This window comes from Gigantopelta aegis, chromosome 3 (assembly GCF_016097555.1).
Source record: "Gigantopelta aegis isolate Gae_Host chromosome 3, Gae_host_genome, whole genome shotgun sequence".
In the NCBI taxonomy this organism is placed as follows: Eukaryota; Metazoa; Mollusca; class Gastropoda; order Neomphalida; family Peltospiridae; genus Gigantopelta; species Gigantopelta aegis.
The window spans coordinates 84,628,463-84,647,532 of NC_054701.1; the positions used below are offsets into that span (position 1 = coordinate 84,628,463).

A 19,070-nucleotide genomic window follows, 5' to 3' on the forward strand; every position below is an offset into this window, starting at 1 on the left:
TGACAAGGATCGATCCTAGATGGACTGTGCATCAGGCAAGCACTTTACCACTGGGTAATGTAATTTTAAAAGAAATAAAGAGACCAATATTTTTCATCATCAGATTTATTATTTCATTCAAAAGTGAATAACACTGATTTAATAAGACATGTAATGTAAATCAAAATGTATAAAAATGTGTAAAACAATACATTATATTTGTATATTATTAAAACAGCACAGTTATACAACAATATATGTTTTCACTTTATAATGCACAAAATATACAAGCATCAATCAAAATTTAATCATGGTAAGTTATATGTACATGTATGTACAATGAGCTTTAGGAGTCGGGGGGAGGGGGGGGGGGTTAGTTTTCTATTGCAGAAGTACCATATTAAAAATTAAATGGTAATGGTTTTGTTCTTCAGATTACTAAAAAGAAATGGTTACAAATTAATTTTTTGCCCAGAAAAAAAATTGTCTGAATAATTGAGTGTTGCGTAAATTAATGGTTATACTGCATAACCACCTTACATCACTGCACATATCTACAATACTACGTCAAATGTGCAGTAAATCAATACATAAATGTGAATATGGAATGTACTATGCTAATCTGAGCAAATGACAAAGTAATTACATACATGTATACGACATAATATAGGATGACTTCCATCTAGGTACAGAATGTTATTTTAATATTAATAATAATGCAGTTTTACAACCACAAGTTACAAGACTTTCATATTATGCAAAATGAAAACAACTAGTTTTAACAGGCCTTCTGGAATTTTTATAAAATCCACTAGCCATGGGAATCAGTATTTTAAAAATACTAGCCATAATTTAAAATTCACTAGCCCAAGATTATTTTAAGTTAACATAATTTTACTAAATAATAGTAATGATTGAATATGTCACCTAAAGAGGGAGACAGAGCTTAAAAACACTAAGATTGCTGGGTGGGGTGGGGGCAGGATATTCATATTTACAAAATAGACTTAACTGCAACATTTGACAAAGAAAATTTCTCTAGCCGCCGGGCATGACAATGTTAGTTATTTACTAGCCCAACATTGAATATCATTAGCCATGAGAATGGGGCTACCATAATCTAGAAGCCCTGTTTAATAAACCGATTTTGTTGTTTTTAAACATGTACCTAGAACTTTGATACCATGACAACCATGACAAACAAGATCTGTGTGACATTTTGTTATATACTATTATAGTGACAACTAGAGAAGTGTCACATATTGTTATATACTATTATAGTGACAACTGGAGGAGTCACATTTTTACCATTACTGGCAAGTGACCTAGAATGGTGTGTAACAGGGTGGAGAGGGAGGGGTAAAATATTTTCTAACTGGTTACATAATAAAAATTATTACCCATATGGTTAAAAAATATCTTGGTACATATCAAAGTAATATGTCCCACTAGAACGCCAAGTGGGACGTAATACTTTGTGACATCATCTATTGGTGCACTACAACCTTACAGGGATGTCAACCAAACGAGTTGAGTGATATAAATTAAGATCGATTATGGGTAATAAAGAGGATATTAAGCTCACTACCATTTTGTATCGTGTTTATGTCCCTCGTGAAATAATTTTCAATGTCATTCGCTAAAGCTCGTGACAACTGAAAAATATTTCATTCACAACATAAACCTGATACGAAATGGAAGCTTATTTAATGTCCTATAAATATACTGCAAGATTTGGAATATGACTGACCAACTGCAATAGATGGGTTTTTTGTTGTGTATTAATCAACATTTTAACAAGGTATTTTGGTAATTATTATAATCTGAGTATTCACATGCTTTCACAATGATACACAGTAACATTTAAACAAATTCTGGCATATTATGTTATGCAATGGTTAAATTATTATTGTATTTCAATCCAAGCAAATATTTATAAATGAAATCAACCGAATTAGTACACAAACAAAAATAAAGGTTTATCAATACCATTTTCTGGGAGTTGTTGGATCAGATTTGGGGCAAAGTTAATATCAAATGTATTTGTCAAATTCAAAAGATTTAGTTAAATGAAATTTTATGCTTTACTAAGTTATTTTTGTTGACAAAAAGCAACATCTATAGTTATAACATTTAACATATTTTTTTATTCATGTCACATTAATAATGTTTTCATTATATATATATATATATATATATATATATATATATATATATATATATATAGGTAAAAGAAAATATTGTAAAGATAATAAAAGGCAAATTTCTTTGAAATTTCCACATGCAGAATGTTTATAAATTATAGGAAGCATCTACAGTAATCAAGATGGGGGTATGATGCTTAGAAAGGGCTCTCACAGTAAAACAAAATACACTAACTCCCAAACCAATCAAGATATTACATGTCAAACGTCCATGTAAAAACCTAATACATTATTGTATTCTTGGGGCATTCTGAATTTTGTGGGTGGGGGCATGCATTCCCACAATCACCCCCCTTGATTCATGACTGATATTTATAGCTTTATGTTATCTATATAGATGACTTCATAAATAAAGCTAAACCAGACTAAAAAAATATATATTCTGTTCGGAATGTTAATTACAAGGAAAATCTCTGATGAGGATATGATTATTTACACATATGAAAATGACAGAAAACAGAATGACTGAATGAACATTTAACTATACCAACACTATTTTGCTATTTAATAGTAAAATCATAACTGAGATAAGAAATGAATGTCATTAATCTCAGGTTACTCATTTGATTAAACTGCACTCTGCATGTACTATAGTGTTCTCGTCCCAATGTCTATTTCATAAAGCAAACATTAGTTCAACATGTCAAAATTTATTTTTCTAAATTATTTAAGTCTTATCCTGTATTCACCAACAAAGATTTAAATTAGATAGCAGTTTATAATTCTAACTGAACATTTTATACACCTGATGCATTGAATATACTTTATACACTTGGCATTCTATCCATGTGTACAGTGTCATTGTTAAAAAATCTATGGCATTAAAACAATCACTTGGAATATATGAAATTGTTACAAAAAAGCTTTGTTTAAATGTCACTTAAGATTTATATCCATATATAAAATTATTGTAATATCTACCATGAGTGCCATATTTAAAAATCTATGACAGAAGCAACAGAACAATCACTTAGCACATATCAAATTTATAAAAATAATTTTTTCTTGAAATGTCCATCTATGGAATTTAGAACGACCAACAAATTGCTAAAAAAACCAAATCCTTTGCTAAAACGTCAATACTTCTATCTCCTCATGAGTTCCACACCACTGTCAAGCTGGGGCATGCTGCTCTGGTCTGGTTCATCTGTCGCCATGACGTGGCGGCTTGCTCCCTGACTGGAGACACTCACCGGTGACTCCCGACCACCACCAAGTGGCACACAGCCACGCTGGGCGAGGTAAGAATAGATTGGAAGATCCGCCTCCCTGTCACCCACTCGTCTCTCTTCTCCAACAGCTGGTCGAGCTGCAGACTCTGGAGGAACTGGACAAAACTGGTTTGATCCAGATGGTACTGTACCAGACTGGTTATATCCTGGTGGTGGTCCTACAAACTGGTTTGGTCCTGATGGTGCATTACCAGACTGGTTATATCCTGGTGGTGCGGCAACAAACTGATTTGGTCCAGGTGGTGCAGCTACATATTGGTTTGGTCCTGGTGGTGCAGTAATATACTGATTTTGTGCTGTTGCTCCTGGATACATCATGTACTGAGGAACATACTGTGGTGGCTGAAGGCTCATGAAATGCTCCTGTGGATGCTCACTCGGCTGCATATGTTGGGGTTGATGCTGTGGATGAACCGGATTTCTGGCTTGGGAGATACTTGGAATGTCTTGAGTCGCATTCCTGTAGTCTGGTGGCTTTTCATTCCCATCCGATTCGTCGTCTTCTTCTTCCTCTGATTGTTCCTCCTCAGAGTCTTCCATTTTCTTTTCAGTTACTTCCTCTTCTTCAGTGTCTTCCTCTTCAACATCATCATCATCATCGGAATGCTGTTCTTCATTATAGTCATCATCACCAACAGCTTCATCTTTCAGGTCCTCCTCCTCTTCCTCTTCAAGATCCCATTTTCTTGGTGTGGTCTTCACGCGCGAAGTCAGGATTCTTTCAACAAACAGTCTAGGAGAATGCTCCTCTTGATCGCTGTTGAAGGAATCGTCCCGATTAAACGAGGCGTCTCTACTTCTGTTCATTGCTGCATCTCTCCCTCTCAGTCGGTTGTGATCACGACGGTCAAAGCCTCGTCTCTGGCCACGGCTTGAATCGGCAAGTTTCTGAAGGGAATCCATGGCAATTGGTCTACCTTTATATGTCGTGTCTAAGAAACAAAAGAAAAACATATTATGTGAAAATGAAGCATAAACTACTTTACAATTTCAACTGATTCAGCAATTCTTGCGAAGGTGATAAAGCTTTATGAAAATCATGTATCAAGTACATTGTGCTATGAACCAAACTAATTCTTACAAATGCCTTAATGTTATAGAGAACTTAAGAATAGCTCTTTTTTATCAGAGTGATAACAGATCTCCACCTAGTAGAGGCAAATTAACAAAAGAATAATCAAATATACAGTTTATATTAGGATAAAACAATAAAATAAAAAATTGTATTTCCCATGAAGCAAACAATATTCTTCACTAAAGGTAAGAATTTATTTTTACACCGACCATTGTTTTTTAAAATTGCACTTAAAATAGAATATTTTTGTTTATTTAGATTGAGCTAAACTGAAATTATTGACCAAAAAAAAATCATCACCCAATTCTAATGGTACAGGGTATAAAGGTATAGTATAGTAAGGTGGGACATAGTCCAATGTTAAAGTGCTCACTTGATGTGCGGTCAGTTTAGGATCGATCCCAGTCGGTGGGCTCATTGAGCTAGTTCTCGTACTAGCCAGTGCACCATGACTGGTATATCAAAGGCTGTGGTATGTGCTATCCTGACTGGGATGGAGTGTATAATAAATCCCTTGCTACTAATGGAAAAAGTAGCAGGTTTTCCTCTTTAAGACTATATATGTCTGAATTACCAAATGTTTGACATCCAATAGCCGATAATTAATAAATCAATGTGCTCTAGTGGTGTCATTAAATAAAACAAACTTTTAATACATTTTTTAACTTAAAATGTTTTTTTTTGTTATTTCCAAACACTTCTTTTCTTTTTAGATAACACAAAACTGAAATTATTGACACAAAAACCAAACACACCCACTACTAATGGGAAGGAAGGAAGGAAATGTTTTATTTAACGACACACTCAACACATTTTAATTATGGTTATATGGCGTCGGACATATGGTTAAGGACCACACAGATGTAGAGAGAGGAAACCTGCTGTCGCCACTTCATGAGTTATTTTTTTCGATTAGCATCTAGGGATCTTTTATATGCACCATCCCACAGACAGGATAACACATACCATGGCCTTTGATATAGCAGTCGTGGTGCACTGGCTGGAGCGTGAAATAGTCCAATGGGCCCATTTTAGGGATCGATCCCAAACCGACTGTGCATCAAGCGAACACTTTACCACTGGGCTACGTCCCACCCCCACTTCTAATGGGAGGCTGGTACAGGTTATAAGAGTATTCCTACCATTGTCAAACACGCTGTTGGCATCCTCGCTGGGTCGAGCCATCCTCATACTGAGAGGATCCTTCGGCTTGGTGGACCTCATGTCTGTCGACCACGTCGCTGCCGAGATGTCGCTCAGATTGCCCTTTGGCTCGTAGCTGATGCCGGTGTTGGTGAAGCCGACCACGTGTTCCTCCCCATTGCTGTGCTTGGCCTTCTGTCTCCGGTAGCACTTGACCGTCACCACGACGATGATGATCAGGGTCACGCCGAGGGCCGCTCCTACTATTCCCAGGGTGGCCTCAATTGGAAACTGCTCCGGGTAGATTCCCTGATCTCGCCCAAAGTCATTCTCCCAGCCAGGGCCTCCACTCACTGCAGGGAAAGAGGAAATATGTTAGTACAACTATTGATCCTATAACGTGCCAATAATATCCTTGTCATAAATCCATTTGACATTTACCATTATTAACTTGGTTAATAATGTTTTACTGTCAATGGGTCATTTGTTTACAGCCAACAAGACAATAAGCGTAACATTTTGATAAGATTTAGTTAAAAAGTATGTGACGGCAAACTACATTTGTGCTAATTGCAATGATGTCATATTACTGGTGAGGCAACTTCAGAACTTTGATTTTATAACATAAAAATAAAATGTTAATTTATCAGTGTTATAGGATAAATAGAATTAGCTACTGTAATTTTATGCATATAGTCCACTGCACTGAATAAGCTGCATTAGGTAATAAATGGCTATTGTGTAAAAAAGATGATCGGATAGCCCGCTCCAACACATAGCCCAAATTAGCTTGCGTAGTTAAGGCCTGATGAGGAAAACATGAGTCCAAAATATTGGGCTTGAGTACACGTGGGTCCAACTCGACTCAGACCTAAGTACCCGACACTTGCACTAGATGATGGTGACATTAAGGAATAAAATGAAACAACATTATGAGTATGCGTGGGTCCAACTCGACTCGGACCTAAGTACCCGACACTTGCACTAGATGATGATGACATTAAGGAATAAAATGAAACAACATTATGCATCTTACTTCCAGCACTCAACATGGATGTCAAATCATGCCATTGTACTATATTTAGAAACCTGCTGATATGTTTAGTGTTTTGACGGACGGCCAGTTTAAAAAGAGAAACTAGCGCATGATCATATAATAATTGTGTACCTTATATCCTTGATTATTTACTGCTAAAATTATTGCCCTACATTGTTCATTATAGTTGATCATTGTATTCCACCTTGTATGGGTATTCGAGTCCTGTGAACGGACTCGAGTCTTGCTAGACTCGGCCCGTGCCCGTGCCCAAGTACTCGAGTGCTCTTGGAGACCCTACCAGCCATTGTCAGCTTAATTACTGATATGCGCATACAGCTTGCATTGTTATTTTGCTCTGAGTGTTAGCTTACATTGGCAAATTAGTGAACACAGAGAGTCCCTTCTGCGACGCCGCCCCCAGTCCAACCTGAGACGACGCGACCAGCCCCAAGGGAACCGTCGGCCACCGAACTGGACGAGCTCAACACTGCGGTGTGTGAGACGCCCAACGACCCTCCATCACCGACCGTCACATGGCCCAGGAAGAACTGGCCGGTATCTCTGGTACAGCCAGTTGCCTCGCCATCGGCCCGATCGACCACCGTTGGAGAAAAAAGGAAGGCAACATCACCGACCGACCGGCCAGCCAAGGCCGAGAGACCAGCCCCGGTAGTCGCTACCCCTGAAGAGTCCGAATGGACCGTCGCTGTGAACGGACTGAATAAACAACTTCACCAGTACATGCAGGGGGACACGACTGACCCGACGCAGCTACGAGGCAGCCACCTCAACACAGACTGGAGATCCCTGGAGGACGGCAGCAAATACGAACTCCACAACAAGATGTTTGGAACTCATGACACCGTAGTCGTGACGCACCAGAGGGACAAGACCTACCGCCAAGTCATACTTCCGGCCAAGTTGGACAACAAGAACATCCACAAGATGATCCGGGTGGACTGCGGCCCCGACTACGGTGCTGTAGTGCGTACTTTGCTACGACGCCAACATCTCCTGCCTCTACTCCGGGAATCTTCAGGCTCGCCAAAGTAGACACCAACTTCCATTTTCTTTTTTTGGGCTTAGTTGGACTTTAAAAAATTTCGGCCGCGGCTCAAAATTCTTATGTTTATTTTTTTATAAATAGTCCAACGCACTTTACTTTGGTGCCCGATCAATTGCTCAAATCACCTTAAAACCTTTTAGGCCGAGCAGTCAAAAACTTTTGGTTTTAAATTCTTAGTCTGGACATGTGTAGAAGTGTAGAATGTCGTTAGGATTTTAGGACTTAGGTCTTTGACCGACCACTAAATTTTTTATTCCAAATTCCGCCCACCTCAAACGTACCCCTCCCCCCTCCTGGCCCGGACTTAGTCACTGGCGAAAGTCAGAGATTAAGCCCGTGACAGGCGTGCGTGAAACCTTCGTGGTATATACGCACGTGTAAAACTTTTACTCACTCACTCACACAGAGAGTTGTTTTTACCATTGAACTGCTAGAAGAGCATGGAAATAGAGAGACTGGGCTCTGACTTTAGTGGGTGGGATTAATGTGTGTGCGGTGCCATATATCCACTGCAGTTTACGTGTTCGTCAAATATAAACAGATCAATTAAATTTTGACATATTATGTTTTTGTTTTTTAATTTGTCTCAACACCGCATTTGGCAATAAATTGTTACTGAATAAAAAATATGGATTGTATAATCTGCAGCAGGAGACAATTTTGCAGGCTATACACGTGAAATTATGGTACCGGTATTCGTATTTTTAAGATATGTAAAATAACAACCTTGTCTAGTTAATCGGTATTTGTCTCAGCAGAGCCTCAACAAATACTAATTAACATAGAAACAGTTGATATCTTCCATATTAAAAAGCACTCGTGACGAATCCTCTATATCTATTGAACTGGTTTAAAGAATATTTATTTCTGTTAATATTCCCAGAATGGCCTAATTCGGAAACCTGTCTAGATAGATTCCTTCATAATGGCCAAAATTATTCTCCCAAGTTGGGCCTCCCCTCACTATAGACCAACAGTACAAATGTATTTAATGAATTGGTTTAAAGAGTATTTCTGTTAATATTCCCAGAATGGACTCATTCAGAAACGTCTTTGGGTAGATTCATTCATCTTCGCCAGTTGTTCTCCCACCCTTATAGGGCTGTACCCTCTTGAGAATCTCACTTTTTTATATTTTTCTTTACTCCAGAAAATAGCATACACATCGCAGGGTTTAATTTGTATAGTGTTTCATTTGTTTATAAAAAGTGGTGCCCCTAGGATTTTGATCAGGGTACGGCCCTGCCTTACTATGTGAATTAGTTCAACTGTATTTATTGAATTGGTTTAACCAGTATTTAGTTGTTCATATGTTTAACAGTTATAAAATTATATATTCTGACACCATAATCAATATTACAAATGAATTCTTCAAGCCATCTTTAAACAAAATAGATTTATTTTAATTTCTCCTACACTTTTAGAGGTATTTTATTGTGGTGATAATTTTTTAAATATATATTTCACTGAAAAAATGAAACAAGATTCTGTCCTTTTTTTAAAATAATTTTAAAGAGATTTTAATACAAGCAATTTATTTATTGTAGTTTTGCACATATATACTCACCAACAAGGGGTGTTACTATGATCTCAATATCATAGAAAATATCTCTCTGGTGGTTCTTCTTCAGTTCAAACACGGCCGTATCGGACAAAGTGTAAATGAACTCATAGTTGCCCTTCCCTTTTTTACAGTCATACGAATCCTGTAATGCATAGAAATCAATTTTTTATAAGAATAACATTAAGAAGAAGAAAAAGAATTTATTACATATTACGCTTTCTAGAGGCCATTTGCAAATTACAAATTTAATAATTAAAATTATGAAAACAATAATTCACAATATAATATAATGTTGGAAGACAATGGGTAGGTATAAGAACACTACACCCTCTTCTCTCACACTAACCAATGACAACAACTGATCAAATGTCCTGGACAGACAGCCCAGATAGCTGAAGTGTATGCCCAGGACAGCGTGCTTGAACCTTAATAGGATATAAGCACAAAAAATAAGTAGAATAGTAAGTACATGATCAATTCTAAAAGGTTAAATAAAGAACATTGTCAAGACGGCAGCTTTAAAACCTTTCCTCAAGTCATGCAAGTGGCGATTGGCTGACCTCGCGGTCGTAAATGAATGACATAAAGACCTCTCAAGTCTAACCAGTGGTGACTGGCTGACCTCGCGGTCGTAAATGAATGACATAAAGACCTCTCAAGTCTAACCAGTGGTGACTGGCTGACCTCGCGGTCTTAAATGAATGACATAAAGACTTCCCTCACGTCTTACCAGTGGCTGACCTCGCGGTCGTAAATGAATGAAATAAAGACTTCCCTCAAGTCTTACCAGTGGCGACTGGCTGACCTCGTGGTCGTAAATGAATGACATAAAGACTTCCCAAAAGTCTTACCAGTGGCGACTGGCTGACCTCGAGGTCATATATGAATGAAATAAAGACTTCCCTCAAGTCTTACCAGTGGTGACTGGCTGACCTCACGGTCGTAAATGAATGACATAAAGATTTCCCTCAAGTCTTACCAGTGGCGACTGGCTGACCTCGCGGTCGTAGATGGTGAAGGTGACAGTGCACTCCTTGATTAGCGCCTGTTTGATCTGGATGCGAAAATACGTCCTCTCAAAGTTGTTCTCCGTCTTCAGCGTCAGCTTGCAGTTCTGCGGACTCTCCCGAGACTCAATCGCTCCCTGGCCATAGATGATGGCGCGCTCGTTCTTGTAGAGCAGCCGGGTTGGCCCAGTACAGTTCAAGTAGCTGTCAAGCCAGACTGTAAGAAAACAAGCATTCTGAGAGTACTGCAAAAGCAATACATGTCCCCTACTGAGTCTAGAGAGGTACATTTATGGATATTTATTACCCACATGGTTTATGATAAATGGTTACATAAATAAATTGTATTTCCCACACTAACTTTATAAGATAATTCTTGAATTCTGGTTAAAAACAGAGTGTGAACAAAAATAATAATCAAAACATAGATGGAAGGTGGTTGAAATACAGAAACAGAAACATCCTGATGCCACATACCGGGGTAGGCTACTCTTACACAATGGTGGGAAAGAAATTTTAACATGCATTTTCGAACTCTACAGACATTTTAAAACCATTTTAAAGACACAAAAATAGTTGAACTTACAAGGTAAAGTCTTCACACTCAAGCCAACTCCCAGCCAACAAGATAAAACCCAAAGTTTTATCAACATAATGGTCGACAGTTTCCATGGTAACCTAGCCATGTCACTGGTGAAGTTCACAACAGCCTACATGAATATATCTACATTTGTGACAGCCACAACTGAAGAAAAAAAAGCATAAATTATATTTCAAATGTGTTAATCAGACTAATTACACTAGTTTAAAATCAGTCCGTGCAAAAATGTACACTTGTAAGTAAACAAAAATACCAATAAAGCATAATGTGAAAGAAAAAAAAAACCCATTACGAATTTGTTTAAATGTAATAAAATACATTTAACAGACATTACAGTGTATAACCTGCAGCAACTGAAATGCAGGGGATCAAGCTGACACAATGTACATCATCATTATGGACTCAGCCAGAATAGATCATTTGATCTATGGTGAGACAGTTAATGTTATTATTATACATACATTAGTGTTTTCCCTAGCTTGTTTTAGCATGGTGCAGCACCATGGCTCAATAGTCTAGCACCATCTTGCCTTAATCAACACCATGCCTTTTTCAGTAATTAATTCTAAAATTGCCTTATAAAACACCCAAAATGTTATTATTAATTAATAAAAAAAATTGCCTTTTATATCTTTTGCCATTCATTTATTAAAACAAGCACATAAATTACATTAATGTTTATTTCAATTAATTTTTGTGTATTTTTAATGAAAAACAAGTGCCCTGAAAATGGTGAAAATGCCCCAAAAGTGTTTGGTCTACCATACTGTGCCAAATTTCTAGGGAAATCACTATGCATATACTAGTATACAATACTGGAAATGATACATCTATATTATGTAGGGGCGAGGTGTAGCCCAGTGGTGTCATTAAACAAAACAAACTTTAATATGTACAAATTAACAAGTAGTCAGTTTTTATACTACATGTATGCCCAATTCACCTACACACAAGTGCTTTGTTTGACCATTAATTCCATGTAGATGATTTCTGAGTTATTGTAACCATGTATGGAGTCAGTTGATTGGGATATAACTAAAAGGTTTCAAGGAAAAGAAAGATAATAATGAGGTCGGACTATTTCATAAACAAGTATGGCAGTCCAGTGGCATAGCGTGGATTGCCAGTGCCCGGGGCAAGGCAAATATTGCGCCCCCTAACCAGTGGACCGTTAGCACTCCCCAAGTCCCTTCCACCAGTCCAGAATTTTGTCCCCGGGGCAACAGCCCCGCAACACTACACTACGTCACTGTGGCAGTCACATTACAGCAATCAATTATTCTGTGAGTCAGTGTGTTGGAACTGGTACGTTCCCTAAAGAAAAGAATTTAACCTATTACAGCAATCAATTATTGTGTGAGTCAGAGTGTTGGAACTGGTACGTTCCCTAAAGAAAACAATTTAACCTATTACAGCAATCAATTATTGTGTGAGTCAGTGTGTTGGAACTGGTATGTTCCCTAAAGAAAACAATTTAACCTATTACAGCAATCAATTATTGTGTGAGTCAGAGTATTGGAACTGGTACGTTCCCTAAAGAAAACAATTTAACCTATTACAGCAATCAATTATTGTGTGAGTCAGAGTGTTGGAACTGGTACGTTCCCTAAAGAAAACAATTTAACCTATTACAGCAATCAATTATTGTGTGAGTCAGTGTGTTGGAACTGGTACATTCCCTAAAGAAAACAATTTAACATATTACAGTAAAACCTCTCAAAACCAGACGCTCTGTAGACTGGAATTCCCTTAAAACTGGATGTTTTTCATGGTCTCTTTTTTAAAACCAGTACAGAACTTATATTAACCTCTCTAATCTGGATACCTCTAATAACTGGACATTTTACTTGGTACATAGGGTGTCAAGTTTGGAGGGGTTTCACTGTACCTACATGTAAAGTGAGTGTAACCTATTATGGTTGTTCTTGTTCAAATCAGGTCAGAAATAATCAGAGTATCAAAGGCTATGATATGTTCAAACTTCCCTACTGGGGAAAATTCATATTTTATTTTTTAAAACTTTTTGCAAATTGGTCGCAGTGACCTATTAGTGCAAGGTGTACATTAAGTCAATACTTTTCTTAGAAAGAACCACACTTTCTATGTCTGTTCGGACTAGTGGCCCAAGTCAATTTAGTAGCCAATTTCTCTAAATCCTGTGTCAGATTTTATTGATACATCTGAGACCTAATAGTTGAATCTAAATGACAAAAAAAAAACATTTTCTGCAATCATAATTGTATCTCTGCACAACACAGAGTTTAAAGTGTATTTTGGCAAAGTTGTGATTGTTTCCATGAATCTCTATCCGATGCAGGGTGGGACGTAATGATGTTAGATGACAAAACATCAACATTATGTAGGTTTTATAGAATAAAATGTTGTAAAAGGTTTATTGTATATAACTATCCATAACCCTAACCCAACACTATTCTAACAAATATGTTTAAAATTTGTTAAAGTGTGTGTGTGTGGGGGGGGGGGGGGGGGGGGCAGAGACGAATAAGGACGACTTGCACCATGCCCTTGTGGAGAAAATCTACAATTTATATAGAAAGTCCAAAATGTCTCATTTTTCACAAAAGATATGAACATTACCTTGATTTTTCTTGAACAGTCCTTGTAACCTAAACATAACAAATAAAAATAAATAAATTGTTGGGGTGGCTGGGGTAAGGCAGACTTGCCTATATTATTAATATATATTACATATAAATAAACAGTGTAGTTAACACTTATGTTAGGCCTACTTCCTATACGTAACTGTCAACACCCACGACGGCTTGTACTGTGAGAAATGCTCGTTGTTTATGATCCATAAATCACTACGTTCTGTGGCTATCTTGTTTCACTAATTAAAAATACACTGCAAGGCCTATTACTTTATTTTTGTTTTTATAAACGCAGTATGTGTACTTCCAACAATAACAAAATGACCTCACCTTTTATTTTCAAATGGAAAAGTTACCTGCGTCATCCGCCATTGCTGATACTAAAAATAAAATGGCCAGGTAAAAGTGTGTCAATTTCAGGTGTCACTGTCATTTGTTTACTTTGTGAGTTGTTTCCCTTTGCTTTGTAAGAAATATGTGACGGTTCAGTGATGGCAGTCTTCATTTCAACTTGATTTCCATACTTAAATCCAATTAAGATACAAGCACGCTGACCTGGGCATACCCCCCACCCCCCCCCAGCTGTCTGCCGAGAACAGTGAATTAATGGAATCTAGGAAAAAAGTCACAAGTAGAAAATGTCATAGAAAAAAGTCACAGGAAAAAAAGTCACAGGAAAAAAGTCCCAACTTTTATTAAAAACTATATTAGGCAATGAAAGACAGATCAAACACATTTTGTCACTGAGATTTTTTGTCAATGTTCTTTGTTTTCAATGTTGGTGGTTCAGGGCCGTAGCTAGCGGGGAGGGGGAGGCGCCAAAAAATCCAGAAAAAAATTATAGAAACTTCTCTTCTTAACCGTTTAAGGAGTTTTAGACTATTAACTACTCAGTCCCCCCCCCCCCCCCCCCCCCCCCGAACAAAAAAACATAGCTAAGGCCCTGTGGTTTAAACGGATGTTCCACCCGGTGCCAGGGAGAAATTTTGCCACAGTCTTGCGGTCCTCAAGACGACCGAGACACAGGTTGCCAAGGCGATCTTACACTTGCAGATGCAGTTCCTGCTGGATGACGGTGCTTGCTGTTGTCTGCTCACGTTGAAACCATTCAATAACCCGCCAGGTTGAGGGGCGGTAGTAGCCCACAAGGTCGAAGAACATGTTGTTCCAACCTTCAAACAGGTTGTTGTACGAGGAGTATTGTTCATGGTGGCGTCATAAACGTTTCACAGGACAGGAGTGAACATTGGTGGAGCACGGCGCAACCTGAGCTGATCGAATCTGTCAGAAAGAACCACTGATAAGTAAGTCCTCGACTTCAGGTGGATCTTGCGGCATGACAGCTTTAAGGTGTTCCATATCCTCCTCAACTTCATCTAATGTCAAAACATCATACCACAAAATAGGCGAAAGTCAGCATGTAGTGTGGATCTAATTCTATAGTCCTGAATGACGGAAACAACTCTTACCGTTAACGTCACGAACGAAGACAGCATGCAAGGACAGCTGGCAGTGCACCATCCTCACTATGGTTTGCTTATTGAAGTGTAACAAGTCACCGCTCCTGCAAATTATGAAACCTCGTTTTTTAACACTAGCCTAACTGACCCAGGTACAGGAAGCCACTTTACAAACCCACCCGTATCAGTAAGTTTAACAAGTTCCCCCTGCATACTATGACACTTTATTTTAATTCAGCCACATTCAATACTCTGCAAACCCATACATTTTGTTATGAAAATTGTGACTTATTTTCCTGTGATTTTTTTCCTATACTAAATTGTGACTTATTTTCTGTGACTTTTTTCCCTGTGACCTTTTTTCCAGAGCTGTCGGTGTAGTGGCCTTTCAATTCCCTCAAACATGTGGGAGTGAATGAATGAATGAATGAATGAATGAATGAATGGATGGATGGATGGATGGATGGATGGATGGATGTATGGTTAACAACACCTCAGCACAAAAATACATATCGGCTATTGAGTGTCATAAAAAGAATACCGTATATATATCCCCTAAAACCCCACACAAAAACCACCAAACGGAATACAACTGTAGGTAATACAAGCCCGTAGGAACCGGGTGTGTGTGGGGGAGGTGGACAAAATGTATGTTTTTGTCCTTTGTACATATGTTAAATAAACCTTAAAATCTAGGTTGTGCCCCTATTACAGACTGTGCCCCCTCTTTTAGACCCCCCCCCCCCCCCGATATGGTTCCTACGGGCCTGTAATACTATGACATTACCCCCTGGTGTTGTTGTGTGCATCTGTAACCACTATGACACCTTTAACAGTGATGGCCGTACGTCTCTATATCATTAGTATGAGTGTCACGCGTGCATATTAATTTATTAATCATCGGCTGTTGGATGTCAGTATAGTTCCTATTTCTAATAGTAGCAAGAGATCTTTTATATGCACCATCCCACAGCCAGGATAGCACATACCATGGCCTTTGATATACTAGTGTGGTGTACTGGTCGTGGTACACTGGCTGGAATGAGAAATAGCCAACTGGGCTACATCCCGCCCGTTGAAGGAACATACCAGGATCATAATGTCTATTAGGGGTCAGTCCATATGACATAATGTCTATTAGGGGTCAGTCCATATGACATAATGTATATTAGGGGTAAGTCCATGACATAATGTCATATGTCCAACAGACAATCTATGAATCGGCATCTGCCATGTCGGATTTAGGTTATACACCGCTATAGTTCTACCAGTACTATTTGCATCATTTACTGGCAGAAAGTTGGTGTTAAAAATCAAAATTCTTTTCATCTATAATTTTCAAGTAAACAAGTGTATTTTAACTGCCTCTAGTAAATGTTTGCTTCATTCTATAGCTACTAGTATAAAATCATTAGCTATTATTCGACTGTGACATTCTAGCACTAAACTAACTTTTTAAAGAAGAAACAACAAAAAATATTTTGCCAGTTAATTAAACATTTAATTCAGTGTAAAAATATAATATCAATCATGTGGCATTTACAACAGTGTTATATTCATAATAATAATCAATATAAATAAGAGTGAATAACATTTCAAACCTCAATCGAGTATCTGCAAAACAGTGACACATCAAGCTTTGGGTTTCCAAAGAAGACTCGACCACCACAACCGGACTTAATCCCTAAAAGGGGCACCCCAATAAAATTTTTAGGATTCTTGAACAAAAATGTAAACAAAGTGTTACAAAAAGGTGGGGAGGGATTTAATTTTTGGGAGATGACAGGTCTCCTAGTCCACCATCATGGAACTGTCCTTGTATATATGTGACAATTAATTGGTCATCTGAGGTAAACTGGCCTCAGTGGTGCTGTGGTTAAGCCATCGGACTACAGGCCGGTAGGTACAGGGTTCTCATCTCGGTACCAGCTCCAACCCAGTGCGAGTTCTTAAGGGCTCAGTGGGTAGGTGTAAGGCCACTACACCCTCTTTTCTTTCACTAAACACTAACCAACTAACCCACTGTCCTTAACAGACAGCCCAGATAGCTGGAAAATGTGCCCAGGACAGTGTGCTTGGACCGTAATTGGATATAAACACACTAATAAGTTGAAATGAAATAAATACAAATCTGAGGTAAAGAATGGAATGTTGATTAAAACTTTCATCTTATGTTGTTTAATAAAACTGTATAAATAATGGTAAAGAATGGAATGTTGATTAAAACTTTCATCTTATGTTGTTTAATAAAACTCAATCACATTGTTTACTTTAGATTATTAAAAATAAATAATAATACAATAAAAATTTTAAAAACCCAAGCATTTGGTATATCCAAAATGCAGAACATTTTAAAACAAAAACTCTGTTTAACGTTTTAAACTATTTTGAAAATTCTTTAATAAGAATACTAGTACTTTGTAAATCTTTAAAATAGCTTACCTAGCACACCATTTAAATTGGAATGTGGATAACAATTAAACAGCAAGAGGAATTAAAGCCACCAAGGAAAATAATATTTATTATCTCAAGTGTGGGGTTGGGTGGAAGGGGGGTTAAGTTGTACCCCCAGAAAAATATTAGAAAGTGTAAATTTTAGTTCAAAAATGTTCTTCTGATTACTATATGTGAAGAATCCGAGCTAGCTCTGGGTTAACACAAACTTTTGTCAAATTATCTATTAAACTTCAAACATGGCAGAAAACCAGTTATTTTCTAATAAAATGTAGTAAAATTATTTCGCCAACTTGAAATAAAATTCGCCAATTATTTTTAAAATTCGCAATTGGCGAATTTGACAACTACCAGAGCTAGCCCTGAGAATATCCTCTATAATTACTGTGCCTTGATTCTTCTACGCTAAGTTTTTTTAAAATGTCTTTCCAGTAACCTGGCGCTAAAAAAAGGATCAACCAATTTCCTTTCAATTTTTGTTTGTTAATTTTTTAAATATATATTTTTTTCATTTTTAAAAATTAATATAGAGGTGAAAATAGTACATATATACGTAACTATTATATCTGGACGTGTAATAACGAGGGGTAGGAGCTGACCCACTCTACCTAATTTGTTTTAAGCTTTCTGGGAAATGACTCTTCCATCGAGCTATATTCTGCTGCTCACCATGGAGTCGCTCAAAACTAGTGTCCTGTTAATACACATCTTCAACTTTGTATTCAAAAAACATTTTACAAGACCTACATTATCCAGTGAACAATTAAAAATACATTTTACAAGACCTACATTATCCAGTGAACAATTAAAAATACATTTTACAAGACCTACATTATCCAGTGAACAATTAAAAATACATTTTACAAGACCTACATTATCCAGTGAACAATTAAAAATACATTTTATATTTATTTTAATTTTCTGACGGGGAAAATGTTGACTTCGGTTTAATAACAGAAATTAGGGTTGGATTAGAAGTTGGATACGCACTAAGGCAAATGTTTTCTTCAAAAGAGGGGCATTCAAGGCTATTTATTTTCTATCAAGTTTTCAGAGACAAAAATCCATGGATGAATTTTACCACACTACCAATAATAAATTTAATATCTTACATACACAACATGGAATGTATGAGAATGGCATGGTTACCATTGACAACATCTAATTTTTAGGGTAAAATGGCAAGTAAGGAAAACATTGCTGTTGTTGCCATGGTAAAACTGGAATCCTAATTCTCCATTCATAATTTTAAATATCCATTTATATGTTAAAAATGACATTCTTCACTCATACTTTAAAATGATATTATCCATTTAGATTAAAAATTACATTCTTCATTCATACTATAAAAATGATATCCATTTATACTTTTAAACAATGACATTCTCCATTCATACTTCAAAATTCATACGTTCAGAAAATGATATGTAGTGCATAAAAAGTGTAAATATTTAGAAAGTTATAAAGAAAACATAAAAATCAAGGTTGTTTATGCACGATGATTATTTCTAAAGGAAATGTTTTGATATTTCTTCACCTCATTCTGTGTTGTATGGAAGCAACATTATAGAGGTATAATATAAGGTAACATTTCAGTAAAATAGGCCTATTTAGTCTCCATAAACTTACAAAGC

The 19,070-nt window shown here is 37.1% G+C and overlaps 1 protein-coding gene across 2 annotated transcripts; it reads right to left on the reverse strand.

Annotated features, from left to right (window-relative positions):
- Positions 1 to 89: 89 nt before the first annotated feature.
- LOC121369213 lies at positions 90 to 13,974 on the reverse strand. Of its 2 annotated transcripts, XM_041494145.1 has the most exons (7): positions 13,853 to 13,892; positions 13,509 to 13,537; positions 10,896 to 11,054; positions 10,282 to 10,526; positions 9,306 to 9,444; positions 5,633 to 5,986; positions 90 to 4,347 (listed from the first exon to the last, which is right to left on the reverse strand). In XM_041494145.1, exons 3-7 carry the CDS (start codon positions 10,993 to 10,995, stop codon positions 3,269 to 3,271), a joined length of 1,917 nt encoding a protein of 638 aa, XP_041350079.1. In that variant the 5' UTR covers positions 10,996 to 11,054; positions 13,509 to 13,537; positions 13,853 to 13,892; the 3' UTR covers positions 90 to 3,268. The 2 variants fall into 2 exon arrangements, with proteins under 2 accessions (XP_041350079.1, XP_041350078.1); XM_041494144.1 differs by lacking the exon at positions 13,509 to 13,537 and having other exon boundaries at positions 13,853 to 13,974.
- Between the last annotated feature and the right edge of the window lie 5,096 nt (positions 13,975 to 19,070).

Bases quoted from the DNA above. Each gene is read 5' to 3' on its own strand.
- LOC121369213 (XM_041494144.1), bottom strand. From the start codon at position 10,995: ATGGCTAGGTTACCATGGAAACTGTCGACCATTATGTTGATAAAACTT. The intron at 10,527-10,895 runs GTAAGTTCAACT...GTTTTCTTACAG, and splicing joins GAGTGTGAAGACTTTACCTT to TCTGGCTTGACAGCTACTTG. The intron at 9,445-10,281 runs GTAAGACTTGAG...TATGCATTACAG, and splicing joins AGGTCAGCCAGTCGCCACTG to GATTCGTATGACTGTAAAAA.